Source organism: Solanum dulcamara, chromosome 10 (genome assembly GCF_947179165.1).
Source record: "Solanum dulcamara chromosome 10, daSolDulc1.2, whole genome shotgun sequence".
Taxonomy (NCBI): Eukaryota; Viridiplantae; Streptophyta; class Magnoliopsida; order Solanales; family Solanaceae; genus Solanum; species Solanum dulcamara.
In genome coordinates, this window is record NC_077246.1 from 67,989,891 (window position 1) to 68,008,096 (window position 18,206).

Below are 18,206 nucleotides of genomic sequence, written 5' to 3' on the forward strand. Positions count from 1 at the left end.
TTTTGTTTCCTCGAGTTGCTTCTATGAGTCGCCTTGTTTGGTAATTGAAAATCCAATACAAAGTCAATTTGGTGTTCAATTCCATTTAGGGATGGCAATCCTTGTGGGAGCTCCTCGAAGGAACACATCCTCATAATCCTGCAAAAGATAAGAAAGAGGACTAGGCAAAGAAGATGTTAATTCATTAGTATGTAAAGAGTAGTCCCTATACATGATAAGGCAAAAAAAAAAAAGAACCACCGGACCTTTCTCCTTATAGCTTGATAAAAGGACCACCTTGTCCCTTCCCGCAGGCTCTCTCTCTCCCACTTCCTCCTTTGGGACTCTTCTCACTACTTCCTACTTCCTACTTCCTTACCCTTGCCTTTCTCCCCAAGCTCCTTCATCTTTCGATATCCCTCACTAACTTGCAAAGGTGTAATCGGTTGAGATGTACCTGCCACCATCTTGCATAACCGAGTACTTACTGGTCCACCATCATGCCTTGTCGTACGATCATATTGCCAATGTCTCCCTAAGTAGTAAGTTGACAAGCTTGCATTGGTACTACATAACATAAGAATTCATCTTGGTAGTCTCCAACTTTGAATTTTATCAAGGTTCGCCTTTGTACCTTCAAACCTTCTATTAATGGAATCCAAACAAGCACCTATTCTCTTAAGTAAACCTCAAGGGAATTCAATTCACCTTGCAATTTACCTCTCAAACAAAAAACAACAAGAGCTTTACCAAATCATTTCACAATGAGAACATTATCAATAATCATAAAAAACTAGGTCTAAATGAGCTATTCTCGGTTTATAGTTTAGTCTAACTATTACATAAATTTCCAGAAGTGGCACTCCAAAAATTGCAAAAATACCCCCAAAACACTGCCAGGCATGGCTTGCGGTGGACATGCGGTTGTATGTGACCATTTGCGATCTGCATGTTACTCCGTAGGTTGTCACACATTCTGGGCCGAATCTGACAGTTTCCAGCTCCTGAGATACGATCTGATGTACGACTGTATGTGTATTAGTCTCCTCTGCTCTTGCCGTATCCTGACTTACGGTGAAGATAGGGTTCGTATGTTGATTATGTGGACCGTACTCTGCTCCACATGTTGAGTCAGACCTCCCTCCTTCATCCATTTTGTTTTCCAAGGTGATCTTTTTTTTTTTTGATGAAGTGAGATTTCATTAAGGCACAAGGTGGTCTTCATGACGTGGAATCCCTGGGATGGCATCAAAATGTGTTCAAGTGCCTCCATCTTCACGAACAATCCTTGTAGTGCTTGGAGATTCCAAGCTTGACTCCTTGCGAATGGCCTTGAGGCAACTTGGCTTGCATCATTCCCCTTGATTGATATGGGCTGATGAGCTTTTTGGTTCACAGATAAGGAGATCATACTTTCTACTAATGTAGGACAACCCAACATTAAATAAACTAAGAATAGGATGCGACTGGCTTTGACATGGTGATACCATGTTAAGAAAATGGACATTGGGTCTCATTCAAACTCAAAAGCTAGCTCATAAGATGAGGGTTGTCAAATACCACATAGGGAGACCACAACCCATACCCCAACCTAAATGGGTCATTCTAACAAAAACTACATTATTGACATTGATTATCTGCAAGCTAATAACTCTGAGATCACTTCACTTGTTCTGAGAGTAACTAGATGGTCTATTCATGATAAATTATAGTAAAATGTATATCCTTTTCCAGGTTCAGAGCTACCATATGATCGTTCATGCATAATCATGTTACCAGTTGTTTTTTCCGTCTCTTATTTGTGGTGCTTTCTTCATTACCTTCCTAAATAGTGGGTCTCCCTGTCCAGGCTATTCCAAGTTACAGTGCTAGAAAAGCTCTGTTTGAGCATTATGTCAAGACACGTGCAGATGAAGAAAGAAAGGAGAAGCGGGCAGCACAGAAGGCTGCAGTGGAGGGCTTCAAGCAATTACTAGAAGAAGCAAAGGAGGTTTATCTTGTTCCTAAGCTCTCTTTAGTTCTTTTCAGATGTAATCTCACAATATTCTTCTACTAGTTCTTCCGTCACAGTGGAATATCTAATTTTTACTTGGCATGATTAAATTTTAATTTGCTTAAGGTAGTCAAATGTCTAGGTTTCTGCTTGGCTTGACTAAAACTGTGGGGTGTGTGTGTGTGGGGGGGGGGGGGGGTTTAAAGACAGGTTATATTGGGTTTGGGATTAGTTATGCTAGGACTACTTATCCTGACGGTATTTCTTATTGACTCTTTGGTTTGCTGTATTAAAAATAATCTTCATTGCATAATTTCTAAGAACTTTGTTGACAAAAATACCCTCCATCTTATTTAGTAGAAAAAGGGTTTGAGGGATCTCAGGGGTATTTTTGTCATTTCATTGTTTAATCCTAGGATAGTTAATCCCGGTACTATTATTCTATCTTCGGACAAAGATAACTTATCCCGATATTAATTACTATTCTTGGTATGATTTATCCTAGGATTAGTAACCAAACAAGGGTTAATACAGTACTAAATTTTTTTCCCATGATGTTTGTCTAGCATACCAAATGACCCCTAGTAGTTTAAGGTTAAGCAAGTATATTTTGAAAGCATTTTAAGCATTTGGTATAATGTAAAATATGATATAGTTTTCAAAAAAAAATAATTTAAAATATAATATAGCTTTCCTTGGAAAGTAAGTATTCACTTTAGGGTGAAGGGAATAGATTGTTTTCAATTAAAGTTGAACTTTTTATTTGAATATGAAAATTTTAGGGCTTACAGTGCTTGCTGAACTTATGTCCAGGATATCAACGAGGATACTAATTATCAATCATTCAAAAAAAAATGGGGTCATGATCCACGCTTTGAGTCCTTGGATCGAAAGGAGAGGGAAGTGCTTCTGAATGAGAGGTATTAGTCGGGTTCAATCTTGGTTTAAGTTTTACTTACTCTAATGTCGCTTATTTCCTCATTTTTCTCTTCTTAGCCTTAATAAATGACTCTTTTGATTAAGACACACTATTTTGTACTCCCCCCCTGCAGTTTAAAAGAACTTGTCATGTGTTCCTTTTTTGTCAAATCGTAGAATACTTAATCCTAAGTTGCTTGGACTCGGGTGGGGGTCTAGAGGTCGGATCCTCTATGATCTAAATTGTAAGATTTGGGGATACGGATCCATGTATGGAATGGGGGAATGGGGATTCGACTAAAAATAATTCTAATATCTATAAATAGAGTTGTAAAACCTAAATTATGAGATATTATGTGGAAAAATTGATGAGAAAATATTGATCAAGAGGAGAATCTGGGAAGTAGATAAAAGAAAAGGGAGTGACAATAGAAATTTATATATACAAGTTACTCCAATTTCTACAATTTCACTTTCGTTTATGTTTTGATTACAAAGATCATTGAATTTGTCCAGAATTTCTCCCTCAAATTTGGTCAAAGTACCCAAAATCGGTTGACTATATCGGGTACGGATCCCACACCCACACCCATGTCGTGTCGACACGGGTGCGGCACCAAAAGTGAAGAGTCCGGGCAACTTAGCTTAAATCTAACTTGTTAAATGGACGTCTTCCAAAGTATAAAATATTTATACTATGTTATATTATTGTAATTTTAATGCGAGTCCTTAGCAGCTTTAAAATGTCCAGCCAGATGCACGTTTGCTTGTATTGCTTTCCCCCAACTTCGTTTCATGGTTTAGCTACTCCCATTTCGCTTACCGTTACTACAGGAATCACTTTTGCTTTCTTTTCCCTTGGCTACTAAGATGTTTCAGTTCGCCAGGTTATCTCTTGCCTGCCCATGGATTTTTTTTATTTTTTTGGGGGGATGGGGTGCGCACAGTAGGATTTGCACCATCTTTGCGAGTGTTCCACCTTTTTCCCGTTGATGCTCTTACAATTAGTAATGGTAAGTGTTGGAATAGGAAGAGGAACAAGAATTGTCCTACTTTGAAAAGTATTAGTATATAGAATCCTACTTGAAAAAGGATTGTAATGTAGTGTCCTAGTTGGAAAATGAGTCTATTGTAGTGTCTATAAATAGGATCTCATTGTAATAATGTAGATACACAATTCAATAATATTCTTCTCCAATATTTTCGGTGACTACTTTCTCATATTTGATTTGTGTATCATCGTGCATCTTTTCGATGATTATTTTTCATATCTGATTTACGTAGCACCATGCATCTTTCCGGTGACTACTTTCTCATATCTAACTTGTGTAGCACCGTGCATCTTTTCGGTGACTACTTTCTCATATCTAATTTGCATAGTACTGTGCATCTTTTCGATGACTACTTTCTCATATCTAATTTTTGTAGCACTGTACATCTTTCCGAACTACTTTCTCATTGCTGAATTACGTTTCACCATTCGTCTTTTTGATGACTCCTTAGATTTGATTTGCATAGTTCCGTGCGCATTTTCGGTGCATCATTTCAGTGAAATCAGCAGTCATTGTGCAAATTCCGATGACTACTTGCAACCATCTCTATTTCTATTGGTGTTGTGCAAAATCCAACACCACCTCAAGGTCCAACAACCTCCAGCGACCGCATTAGTACCACACTCCGGTGTGTGAGCTTGTTTTCGGGCGAATTTCTTGTTTAATATCGACTCGTCTCTTGATTCCGAGATAATCCATGTATTTTAAACCAGATTTTGAGCATTTTTCGGTGACTGCTTAACTGTGAAGAAGTCTATATGGAGCAACCACATGGGTTTGTTGCTCAGGGGGAGTCCAGTGGCCTTGTATGTCGATTGCACAGGTCATTATATGGTCTGAAACAATCTTCTCAAGCTTGGTTTGGGAAGATCATCACGATAATTCAAGAGTTTGGCATGATTCGTAGTGGAGTTGATCATTCTATGTTTTATCGACATGTTACATCAAATCCAGTATATCATGAGAGGACTAAGCACATTGAGATTGACTATCACTTTGTCAGAAAGAATATATTGTCAAGAGATATTATTACAAAATTAGTGAAGTTGAGTGATCAACTTGAAGATATCTTCACCAAGCCCCTCACCGGTCCTCGAATTAATTACATCTATTAACAACTTCGGTACATATGACTTGTATGTACGAGCTTGAGAAGGGTGTTAGAATAGGAATAGGAACAAGAATTGTCCTACTTTGAAAAGTATTAGTATATAGAATCCTACTTGAAAAAGGATTGTAATGTAGTATCCTAGTTGGAAAAGGAGTCTATTGTAGTGTCTAGAAATATGATCTCAATGAAAAGTATTGAGGAGGGTGTTAGAATAGGAATAGGAACAAGAATTGTCGTACTTTGAAAAGTATTAGTATATAGAATCCTACTTGAAAAAGGATTGTAATGTAGTGTCCTAGTTGGAAAAAGAGTCTATTGTAGTGTCTAGAAATATGATATCAATGTAATAATGTAGATACACAATTCAATAATATTCTTCTCCAATATTTCTCACAGTTTATGCCAAAAGAGATTTCGACAAGCAGAGAACTTTATTTTGGCTTGTGCAGGTCTTTGTTGTGACTATGCTCAGTTGCTGGAGGACTAATCAATTAGTTAACATTCTCTGATCTTATTCTTTTGCAAGCCTGGATTTGTTCCTTTTACTTTTTGGGTCGTGGCAATTCTACGATTTTTTTTTTATAATGATCCGGTTGTTTAGGCAAGATTGTACGTACTGTGTAGGGTGCTTCAGCTTAGGAAAGCAGCTCAAGAAAAAGCTCATGCTGTACGTGCTGCTACTATATCTCAATTCAAGTCCATGCTTCGAGAACAAAGAGATATTACTTTAAATACACGGTGGTCAAAGGTAGGTTTATATGTTATGTTATGATAAGAAATTTTACTTGCTTGCTAATTGATTGCTTAGTCTGCATTGGCCTGCCTAGTTAAGATGTACACTTATTATGTTTATTGCTTAATTCTATATGGAGAAGTATGTGGCACCTGCAACTTCTTAGTTTTCTCGAGTTCTGTTATATTTTAACTTCCTTTTAATTTTCTCAACAAATCTCCTTTCATGTTCTTAATACGGTGAAGCATTCTGCAAAACTCATGCCATGTTGAACTTCAATTGGTCTTAAAGTCTACAATGTCATCAAATTTATCAATAATTCCCTAACATTGTGAAGTAAAACAAGCCCGCTATTTTAAATTATGTGGCACAGGTTTATGTTGGGCAGTGCCAAAATAATATTTGACTTCCCTAAGACAGAATATCTCATCATTTGTTTTATGAAATAGTAAGTTTAATGGATCGCTTTTCTCAGTTCCCAACATACTTTATTGTGTTTTAATGAATTTTATATTTAAGCCCCAGTTGAATACACTCTCCTAAATCAATGTTTTTTTTCCTTAGAAAGTAAATAAAGGTAGCATCAACTTGAAAGAAAGGGCGTAGCGTATTAATAGAATTAAAAATCTTGCTATCTGGAACTAAAATAATAGTCAAACATCGAATTGTATCCTTTTTAATTAGATGATGATTATCATGTCTGCAAATCAACAAGATAGAAATGATTTGTTCTTTGTACATTGTTTTATTTTCTCAATCAGCCCCCTATCGTCTCTTCTTAAAATCAATGGAAGTTGTGTTCAGGTTTCCAATATTCATATGGTTCTTGCAATTTTGTCCATTTCTTAAAATGCTCATGAAGGACAAATCTACTTGCCCTTGTTTTAGTTTGATGAACATTCTATATAAAGTTTACTTTAAGCTTTTATTTTCCCCTAAGTTGCAATTTCCTGATGATATTAGGTGAAGGATAGCTTAAGAAGCGATCCTCGTTATAAGTCTGTTAAGCATGAAGACAGAGAGGTTTTATTCAATGAGTATCTATCGGAACTGAAGGCTGCTGAACAGGAAGTTGCACGAATCGCAAAAGCAAAACATGATGAAGAGGTGAGAATACTCTTCTTTTCCAATGAATACAACATTACCATTCCCAAAAAAAAAAACTCTTCTTGTCCAATTTTGGCACCTTGGTTTTCTTTGTTTAAGCATTTCTTCTTTCAACATGCCTTTTGTTTTATTATTGTATGAATATTGATTAATGTATTATCATGATATATATATATATATATATATATATATATATATATATATATATATATATATATATATATTCCATTTTTGGTTGGGATGCCGGGGGGGGGGGAGTTGGATACCTCTTAACTGTCTTTCTAATATATGGTTTATAATTTTTTTTCCTATTTAGCCGTAACTAATTATACTGTAAATCTTAATGTGGAACTTAAATGTACAGATAACACCTAAGATTTGACTAACATATAAGGAGATAACTCATACCCTCAACCAATATGAAACCCTACCACCTCTTAACGTGCTGCATAGGTCACCTCATTTGGTAGTTTAATCATATTTATTTGTCTTTATTCAATGGTTGTCTCTTATCTCTGCCGATTCAAGCTGCTGTGTTTGTGCCTCCAACTAAGGGTTCTCGCTGATTCTCTCTATTATGTTGATTCTGGTAGAAAACTAAAAATTGATTGTGTGTGGTTTTAATTAATTTGACTTATTTGAATTTATATGTGTGTATATGGACCGTCAATCTGAAGTTTTGGGACATTTGTAGTTCTGAAGATGTTAACGGTTTTCTGCTCGACTTTTTAGGATAAATTGAAGGAGAGAGAGCGGGCTTTGCGAAAACGTAAAGAAAGAGAAGAACAAGAAGTGGAGAGGGTGCGGTTGAAAGCTCGTAGAAAGGAAGCTGTTGAATCTTATCAAGCCTTGCTGGTTGAAATAATTAAGGATCCTCAGGTATTATATTGTATAGACAAAACAACTACAAGGAAATATCTTAGAACATATGTCATGGATCATATCCCTTTACTTGATTAGACAGTTTGTCAGGATAGTTCAAGAACCTTGAAACAAAACTTCTGCTTCATCTTAATAAGCTCTTCAACTGTTTGCCTGCCTTCATCTTAAGTAAGAAAGAAAATTCGAACGAACATTGTTTGGTGCAAAGTCCATCCATCTTTATACAAGGTGTTTGCCTTCCTAAATTTGACTGTAGTTGTAAATAGCATTGCTCCTTGGTGCTCATCATTTATGTAGTTAGAATTCTTGAGTTTTGGCTTTACATTTACTAATGAAGTCTGGAAGAATTGTGGTTACTATGTGGTAAACTGTTGAAAAGGTCATTCCATTTTATTCTCTTAGATGTCTGTTTTCAAATTGTTGAGATATCCTTCTTCCTTGCACTGAAGGCATCTTGGACAGAGTCAAAACCTAAATTAGAGAAGGATCCCCAAGGACGTGCAGCTAATCCTCATTTGGATCAGTCTGACTTGGAAAAGCTCTTCCGGGAACATGTGAAGATATTGTATGAGGTAAGATGACTGTTGTTATTCTTTATTAAGTTAATGTTATCCTTGTTATTTGCTTTTTAGGGGGGAGTTGATACTTGCAAGAGTTGCTAATATTATCTAATCTGAGCTACTTGCATAAGGAGGTTGTGCAATTTCATAGAATTTGTTGTTCTAGTTTTACCCGTATCTCATAGGATCAAGAAGCTCTTTTTTCATTCATATAAGATAGCACAAAAATAGAGCTGTTTGGAAGCTTGCATCATAATTTTGGGGTTGTGTTTTGTTTAGCAGGTTTTCTTCTGGTTATTGCTATGTTGGGATTATATTCCACCCGTGTTTGTCTTAAATTAGAATGTTGGGTAAGGCACAAGTTCACAACATATCTACAATATAAGTAATGTAGAACTGCGATTATTAAGATCGACGGGTGGTCTTATAAGATTAGACAATACTTTCTTTAATGAAGTAATTAGATATTATTGATGGTCAGAAAAAAACGGCAGTATAGAAGAATCTTGTGGGTGCACTAAGAAGCGATGAGGGGCAAGAAGCTATTCCTCAATTGTAAAAATCATTCTCTACACCTCAAAAGTTCTTTTTTCCCCTGCAAATTTTCCACATTAGTTCTAGAAAGCCTCATCCAATGCACTGCATCTTCTTTTGGGACTTCTGACTGTCCAATTGAACATAACTTTCTTTTCTTGCATGACATCATTGAAGACTGAAACATCACAGTATCTCCCATACATATGTGAAGTAACCCTGCAATGTAACAGAAGATGATCCACGTCCTCACCCGAGCTTTTGCACATGAAACACCAATTGATGTATATAATCTTTATGTTCCTCAAACTCTTAACCGTCAAAATCACGCTCCTCACTGCTAGCCAAGTGAGAAAGCACATCTTTCTCGGTATACTAGAGATCCATACCGAGAGATTTGGGGAAGTTGACACCTCCCTTACTAGAAGCTTCTTATAATTGGATTTCGCAGAAAATACACCACCGTTTCCCACCTCCCATCTCCATGCATCACAACTATCATGTTTAGTACTTTGATTGTGAAGCAATTCTACCAACTCTTGAAATTCTGCAACCTCCCTGCGAACCCTCCGAACTAGGGTTCTCTTGAACTCTCGAAGAGAAACCTAGTTTGTATTATTTTTTTTGAAAATGGTAATTGTTTCTATTTCTGTAAAACAGTATATAGGTTGTACTGAAAACCATATTTACACAAGGAAACTCTAATAAGATTGACCTATCCCTATAATGAGTCTAAGACATCAGTATTAGAGAAAGTATCATTAGAGTAAGAGCCCGTTTGGATGGGCTTAAAAAAAGTAACTTTTATGTATAAAGTGCTTTTAGAACTTTAAAGTGCTGAAAGTTATTTTTATAAATAAGCAGTTGAGTGTTTGGATAAAAGTGCTTAAATGAGGAAAATTATGTGAATTTTAGGGTTAAAAAAATAAAAGGGTAGTTTGTAAATTTAGTTAAAATATAAGGGATATAAAAGTAATTTCCATGGTCAAAGAAAATGACTTTAAGCACTTAGAAAAAAAAAGTTAGGAATCCTAACTTTTCATTTTTGACTGACTTTAAGAATTTTCTGGCTTAAAGTTAGCATTAGACAAACACGTCCAAAAGCTGAAAAGGGGCTTTAAGTTGGTTTTGACCAACTTAAAGCCAATCCAAACGGGCTCTAAATCTGATTACACCAAAAATACAGAGTCAAAATGCAATTCAGTTTGACTTGTTGCATACTACTCTACCTATTCTCAAAAACTCTTAAGGTTCCTCTCTTTCCATATTGTCCACCATATAGTGGCAGGGACAATTCTCCAATTACTTGTGTTTTTTGCTTGTGACCCTGCTTTTTCCCAGCTATATAGAGCCTCTGAAATCTCCTAGGCTTGAACCAGGAGATGTTTTTAAGTCTCAGGAACAAATTTCACAACTGGCCAGTGACTTCACATTGGATGAACAAATGATTGACTGTTTCTGCAGTTGTCCCACAGAAAAAACATCTAGAGCAAAGTGTAATTCCCCTCTTCATTAAATTCTCCTGTGTCAACACTGCTTCTTTAGCCAGTAACCACACAAAGCAAGCCACCTTGTAGGAGATATTGGCTTTCCATATATGTCTCCAGGGCCATTTGAGTAACTGCAGATTTTGATGGTTCAACTTCCTGTATGCTGCACCTACTTTGAACATCCCTTTACTGTTTCCCAACCACTGCAATCTGTCCTGTCCTGTTTCCAGACCACTAAACTGATCAATGCTTCTAAAAAATTCTGTTACTCTTGGAATTTCCCAGTCATTGAGGTGTCTTCTAAATACAAAATTCCATCCTTGAGGAGTCCATAAGTCAGCTATAGTACTTGTTGCTGAAGAACTAAACTGTGGATGTCAGGGAAGAGGGTCTCCAGATTTCCTTCGGCATGCCAATCATCCTTCCAGAATCTAGTTCTTATGCCATCTACCACTTTGATCTTGGTGTTTGGTTTGAATTCATTCCAAAGTACTCTAATGGATTTCCATAAGCTAACACCATAAGGGGTGGTAACCTCCTTTGTCATCCAACTATCACGCTCTTCATATTTTGCCTTTATGACTGAGCCCCACAGATTCTGATTATCATTTGAGTACTTCCAAAGCCACTTCATCCTCAAAGCTTTGCTCTGGTTCTTCAGGTTCTTGATCCCCAGACTCCCAACTATTTTTTCAGTGATCACAGTTTTCCATTTGACTAAGTGATACCCTTTCCTTTCCTAGATCCCTTGCCACAAAAATTTTCTCCTGATGTTATCCAACCTATTTGATGATTCCTGGAGGGACAGGAAATAATGACATCATATATGTTGGAAGTGCATCAAGCACAGAATTAATCAGAGTCCGTCTTCCCCCTAGTGACCCCTAGTGAAAGGTACTGAGACTTCCACCTTGCTAGCCTCTTCTCACACTTCTCAATCACCCCATTCCAGATTTCCATAGACTTGGATTTTCCCCCCAAAGGCATACCTAAGTATGTGGTTGGGAGGACACCCACTTCACCTCCAAGTATTGGCTTCAAAAAAATTCCATGTTTGGTACTTCCATTTACTGGATACATGAAGCTTTTCATCCAGTTGACATGTAACCTAGACATACCTTCAAAAATAACTAGAATCAGTCCCAGTATTTTAAGGTGGTCTTTCTTAGCATCACAAAAGATCAGGGTGTCATCTGCATATTGTAGGTGAGTGATCTCTAGACTTTCCCTTCCAGCTCTAGCAACTTCAAAACCTCTCAGCCACCTTTTACTGCTTGCATTCTTGATCATATTGTTGAGTCCCTCCATGACTGGTTTGAAAAGGAAGGGTGATAGGGGATCACCCTGCCTAAGACCTCTCTGTGACCTAAAATATCCTGTTGGAGAGCCATTTACCAATACTGAGAAGTTCACAGAAGATATGCAAAATTTGACCCACTGTCTCCATTTGTGACCAAAGCCCATCTTCTCTAGCAAACCCATAAGAAAGTCCCAATTGACATGGTCATATGCTTTCTCAATGTATAATTTGCATAGAATTCCTGGTTTTTTTGAGACTAACTTGGAATCTATAGTTTCAATAGCTATGAGGACTGTATCCATTATCCGTCTCCCTTTAATAAAAGCTAATTGTTGTGAACCAACAAGCTTGGACATCACTTTTTTCAGCCTTTCAGTAAGCACTTCTGAGAATATCTTATACATACTACCTATCAAGCTAATAGGTCTAAAGTCCCTCAATTCTTTTTCACCTTTCTTCTTTGGGATCAGGGCTATGAATGTAGAATTCAGACTTCTTTCAAACCTCCCTTGTTCATGGAAGTTCTGAAAAGTCTCCATTATATCACCTTTCACCACCTCCCAGCATTTGATATAAAACCCCATAGTAAAGCCATCTGGTCCTGGTGCTTTATCAGTTGCACACTGCTTTAAACACCTCAGAACTTCTTCCTCGTCAAAACTTCTTTCAAGATCCTCCTTTTCCTCCCCTGTCAACCTTGGGCAGTTCAAAAAATTGCTGGCAGGTCTACATTGCAGCTCCATTGTATAGAGTTTCTGATAGAACTCCACTATCTCCCTTTGGATTCTTTCTGGTTCTTGGACAATGTTCCCCTGTAGTCTATGTTGTTGTACCTCTTGTGTGCATTAGCCATCTTATGGAAGAACTTGGTGTTCTTATCCCCTTCCTTTAACCAGATTGATCTTGATCTTTGCCTCCAGTAGATCTCCTCATTTTTTATCAAATCCTCCAAGTTCAGAAGTAAACCTGCCTTTTCCGTTGCCTCATCCTCTGTTAGACCTCTATCAGTAGCAATGTTTTCCATAGCAGCCAGCTTTTCAAGTAAAGATTTCCTCTGTTGGCCAAGATTTCCTTGCTCATTTCTGCTCCCACTCCTTCAATTTGTGTTTCAGGGCTTTTAATTTTGATGCAAGGATGTAATCAGGTCTCCCAGTATAATCAAAAGAATTCCACCATATCCTTACTTTGTCAATGAAGCCTTCAGCTCCTAACCACCAGTTCTCAAGCTTAAAATAGCTCTTGCTTTTCTTCCAGGAACCACCTTGGAGTGTGATTGGAGAGTAGTTTGTATTAAAAGACACCTTATAGAATAAAGCAATAAAGTTGGCCCAAAATGATCAAATCTAAATTTTGAGTTGCTGATAAGTATCCATTTGGATGAAATTGGAAAGAGTATTTGGATGTTAAAGTTGTGTTTAGTTAGAGGATTTAGTTTCTAACTAATTGTGTTATTCTGTAGCATAAAACAGGGGCATAGAAATGGTCTGGATGGAACATTAAACAATGCACACTCCAACTTGCTTAGGTGTGCCAAGATGATACAGGAGGGATTTGGAACACTAGATATTGTCACTCTAACCACAGTTAATGACTGTTGATGCAGCAACTATAACACGTCAATCTCCAGTTAGTTTGTGTCCGCAATATGTAAGCGCACACTGTCCATTTGCTCCATCTGGTGTAAGACGTTTGTTAATGCAGTAATGGAACTTAAACTCTCATTTTTCCCAGCTCAAAGCAGCCTTTGTCATGCTTCCAACCTCCTTAGTCGTTAAGCTTCAACAATCGAAGTTATTACTCATTACCCATTATTAAACATTTTAATTTACAAAATACTACCCATTTCAGCCTCAGAACTGCTCTTGCTCCTTGTAGCTGCTATGAATGTTTTACGTCAGTCTAAGAACTTTTTAATTACACTTCTCACCTTGCCTTTTCTAATAATAATAATAATAATAATAATTTCACTTCTTAGGGGTGTCTCCTTGAAAGGAGGGAACAAAACCTTCTAAGATGATAGTTTAGTTCCTTCAAAGCCCTGAACTACTAACATTCTCTCTCTGCTCTTTTTTTTCCTTCTTTTCTTGATGAATTCCAAATGTAATTTGATTTTGACTGCAATAAATATGTCATATTGCTGTTAAAGTACCTAAAACCTGCTAAAGAGGCAAGTGTTGTGTATCCCCCTTTGTTGCTTAAAAATTACTAGCAGTTTTGCATATTCAAACTGATGTGTGTACGTTTGTTTGGTTTGGCCGGCCCCTATCACACAATTTATCTGTTTCATTGTTTATCAAGAATATAGTATTCTTCTTTATTCTCATATTATATACTTTGGTTTACTAGCGGTGTGCACAAGATTTTAAAGCTTTATTAGCCGAGGTTATAACTATTGAAGCTTGTTCACGAGAGACAGAAGATGGTAAAACAGTTGCAAATTCTTGGTCAACAGCCAAACAACTACTCAAAGGTGATCTAAGATATTCAAAAATGGCAAGAAAGGATAGGGAATCCTTATGGCGCCGATATGTTGAAGATATTCAACGAAGGCAAAAGTCGACGCTCGATGAAGCAGACAAGGCAAGAAGTAAAGGATCTGATTCGAGGAGGAGATAAATCAAGAAGCAGGAGATGTAGTAATCCTCAACCATTTCTACCTTTCTCGACCTTTCGGCTAAGATCCAGTCCTCAAGCAATTAGCTTGATCTGAGGACACTCGTCCTTTAAGAGGCTAGGAAGCAGAGTAACTTTCTGCCAGTTCCTTGGCAGTTCATTGATTAATTTAAAGCCAGTGTTCAGAACTTTGTCAAAACTGATCATTCCTTGTGTAATCTTTTCATATACTTAGGTGATCATGTTGTAGATTTGATTTCTTCTAATTCCATGTATGTTAGAATTTGAGATCACAACCAATTCTCTTTCGTAATATTGCTTAACAAGAAATTGAATACATGCTCGAATCAATCTGTTTTCCGTTTGCGTTGAATGTTTGGGGGATCGTTCGATTCTTGTACTTTTCATATTGAGGCCCAAAGAAGAGAAAAATATCTTTTGTTAGAAGGATCTCACTTGACATAATTAGGGGAATTGTAAAGGCAAGAATTCCCCATACCCCCAATTGCAAATACTTATTTAGACTACATCTAGTAAATAAACTAACGTTTTGATGCATTGTTTTTTCTTATTAGATAGTCCGTTTACCAAAACTAGAGGTTTCATGCAAGCAGCATCCAGTTACATCCAATTAACCCAGATATCATCAACTCAATGAACAATATGAATAAGCACTGTAGGCTAAGAATAGTAACACCGAGTCTTGTTGAAACAAAACATTACATCACATTACTGATTGTATTGACAGCAGGACTTTAATACAAAATTTTGAATTCAAGAACTCTTCACAACATAAATTCTATCTAGAACATGGCCTAGGGCCAATGTATATAAGCCGCAACAACTAAGCCAACAATAGCAAACGTGAGTCTACCTAGTTGGAATAAAATCATCAGATTGGCGCTACTGCTCTGGTTTAATTGGATCTTCTTTTTCAGGATCTTTCTCTTCCTCCTTCTCTTCCTCTTCTTCTCCCTCTTCCTCTTTCTTTTCTTCTTCTTCCTCCTCCTCTTCTGGAGGATCACCCGGCATAGGAAGTGGCAAGGGAGTTTTCATGGGGCTGAATTGAGGAAAGATATCTGGTCTTCGTCCAGGCTTGGGTCTTTCCCATTCCTGCCAATAAACATGTTTCGTCAAATTGCCTAGCAGCTTTAATTACATTATTCTAGAAAGCAAAATGCAGTATCGGCTCAATTTCTACACTTCCTATGCAGTATTATAATGCAAAAAGGTCATAAATTAGGACATCGAAATTTCGAGAATGACATTGCAAAGGGCTTTTAGAAGCTCCTAGAAAGTAACACTAAATGAAAGGATCAAAATTGTATTGCATCTTTTATATCTTTGGTACCAGATTCCTGACATACCAAGGTTAGCTACTTGGAAGAGACAGTACACCTCTTAAGTGGAGTATGAATAACTTCGATCAATTCATGTCTCCCCTCTCTCCCAAGAAGACTATAACTTTTACTCATTGGATATCATTCCACGTACTAGAACTGGAAAGGGGAGAGAGGGGGGGCTCAAACAACAACGACCAATACTTGACTTTCTGCCAGTCTTCATAGGGCAATTGTCACTGCTTATGGACCCAAGCCTAGTGATCTATACATGTCTATAAAAAAATAATCCCTTTTTCCCAGCCGTCTCTATGCCTTCAACAATTAGATTTCAAAAGATGAATCTTGCTCCACTACTTCCTGATGAATGATTGACAGGAAAAGATTGTCTGGGCTTCAAAAGTTGGTTATGTAGTCCGACAACTTTTCTTCTTGGTTGTTCCAACAGGCCAAATAGTGGATAAATACTATGACTAAGATAGCAAGAAGAATTAGTCCTCTTGAAAGCTGACCAATCAAACAGAGGAGCTAACTTTATTGTGCGGATAGGGAGTTTGGTTTGGCATGAAGTTTAATACACTCTGGGTACAATTTCGGAAATTACATTCTCTTGTTAACCATATAAAATCAAAATTGGTAGCTTGATGATTTCGAGTGTAAATGCACAATTTAATCCATCCAAAGAACAAAAATCATTAACACCTAAAACCAATAACTGTATCTAGATTAAACTTGTTAGCTTTATCTCCTAATCATATGTTTTAACAAGTAACAATACACCCAGTGAAATCCCACAAGTAGGATATGGGGAGGGTAGAGTATGCACAAACCTTACCCCTATCTCGTGGAGGTAGAGAGATTGTTTTCAGAAGAGCTTGAGCTCGAGTACAACAAATCAAAGTAGTTATGAAAAGGAAAAACGATAGTGAAGAAACATATAGCAACTAATAAGGAAAAAATAACAACAAATGATGAATTTCTATGGCAAGACACTACAAGAATAAGTTTAATACTACGACAGACACCATCAAGCCTAAACTCGTTGAAAAGCAAGACAACACCCCACTCCTACTATCCTTCTATCCTAATCCACAACCTCCGCACCATCTTATCTAGGGTCGTGTCTCGGTAAGTTGAAAACTCCCCACCATCTTATCTAAGTTCGTGTCTCGGTAAGTTGAAGTTGCATAGTAGGTTTTAACAAACCAAATTGCAATTTCCTTTGCTATTTTCTGATAGGATTTGGCACTTTGAGTGCATCAGCACAATTCATTTCATATAAATAGCAACAACAGCTCACACTTACAACAACAAAAAACCATATCTACATTAAACAAGTTGTCTTTTTAATTCTACGTAACAGGTTTTACTCTTAGCACACACTAAGCTGCAGTTCAGAATGGCTACTAGAAGAACACAGCTGCAATTAAAGCTAAATAACCAGAAGAAGAAAAAACGAGTTTCCGAAGCTTACGATAGGGAAGTCGAGAGGAGAGCGTTGAGTCTTCTTCTCTTCTTCCGGCGCCATACGCACGATTTGTGAACTCCGTCTAGAATAACACAGAGAAGTCGGTCTCAGAAACGGCATAAAAGCAACGGTTTGTGGCGGCTGAGAGATTGAGCAGGTAAGCAGGACACTGCACGAAGGTAACGACGACGATGTTGAAGAAGGAGAACCGGAGCGGTTTAACATAGCCGTCGTACATGGCGGCGGAGAAGATAATGCCGGCACGAAGGACGATAACGCCATTGGAGTTGCGGCAGAGAGGTCTTTCTCGTTTCTTCAGCTACTTCGGATATTGGAGGTGGAAGCGTATTGGGCTTTTTGAGGCCTTAGAATTCTCTCTCACTCTAGGCCCATCATACATTAGTATAATAATTTAATCAAAAATTACCTAAATATGCAACTTATTTTATCATATTTTTCAAAATTTCCTACCATTTAAAAAATTACAAAAATTTCTACTCTCTCCTATTCTTGGAAACATCACTTTACGTGATGTATCGGTCGGATACATCACTTTACATGATGTATCAGGACGTCGAATATATCATTCTATGTGATGTATCGGTCATATACATCACTTTATGCGATGTATCGATTAGATACATCACTTGTATCGGAATGTCGGATACATCTATTTATGCAATGTATCAGTCAGATATATCTATTAACATGATATATCAATCGGATATACCACTTAAGCGATTTATCAGGACGTAGTGAGATGTATTCGAATTCCATCAAATTTAAGAGATTTTTGTAATTTGAAAAAGAGTGGGGATAAAATGTAATTAGCTCTTAACACTATGATATTAATATGTAATCCTTTCATAATTTAATCTCCGGAGGTCAATTTTTTTAACGTCAAAAATTTAAAATATACAAATCGATCTTAAGAGGTTAATTGGTGTTGCTTCAACAGAGATCTTCATGCACATATAATTTTGAAAACGCATATATTGAATTCAGTTATTCACATATATGTTTGATATCTTCTCATGCATACTCATATATCCAATTTCCGCTTAGAAAATGCATACATGCATATGCAATTGATTACATACATATTCAACTTCTATTTTGAAATAAC

At 37.1% G+C, this 18,206-nt stretch overlaps 2 protein-coding genes across 6 annotated transcripts in view; one reads left to right on the forward strand and one right to left on the reverse strand.

Annotated features, from left to right (window-relative positions):
• Nucleotides 1–14,630, forward strand: part of LOC129871703 (pre-mRNA-processing protein 40C) — a 28,040-nt gene extending 13,410 nt beyond the window's left edge. For 4 of the 5 annotated variants that reach the window (XM_055946664.1, XM_055946665.1, XM_055946663.1 and 1 more), the window contains 7 exons: nucleotides 1,829–1,969; nucleotides 2,786–2,892; nucleotides 5,678–5,801; nucleotides 6,750–6,893; nucleotides 7,626–7,772; nucleotides 8,225–8,347; nucleotides 14,006–14,630. In XM_055946664.1, coding sequence (XP_055802639.1) covers nucleotides 1,829–1,969; nucleotides 2,786–2,892; nucleotides 5,678–5,801; nucleotides 6,750–6,893; nucleotides 7,626–7,772; nucleotides 8,225–8,347; nucleotides 14,006–14,275 — 1,056 coding nt within the window. In that variant the 3' untranslated portion in view covers nucleotides 14,276–14,630. Of the gene's footprint in view, nucleotides 1–1,828; nucleotides 1,970–2,785; nucleotides 2,893–5,677; nucleotides 5,802–6,749; nucleotides 6,894–7,625; nucleotides 7,773–8,224; nucleotides 8,348–13,118; nucleotides 13,586–14,005 lie in introns of those variants that run through there. The other variant, XM_055946667.1, reaches the window with a different exon arrangement.
• Nucleotides 14,631–14,954: 324 nt separating this feature from the next.
• LOC129871242 (uncharacterized) lies at nucleotides 14,955–17,414 on the reverse strand. Its single transcript, XM_055946141.1, has 2 exons — nucleotides 17,087–17,414; nucleotides 14,955–15,385 (listed from the first exon to the last, which is right to left on the reverse strand). Exons 1-2 carry the CDS (start codon nucleotides 17,360–17,362, stop codon nucleotides 15,176–15,178), a joined length of 486 nt encoding a protein of 161 aa, XP_055802116.1. The 5' UTR covers nucleotides 17,363–17,414; the 3' UTR covers nucleotides 14,955–15,175.
• Between the last annotated feature and the right edge of the window lie 792 nt (nucleotides 17,415–18,206).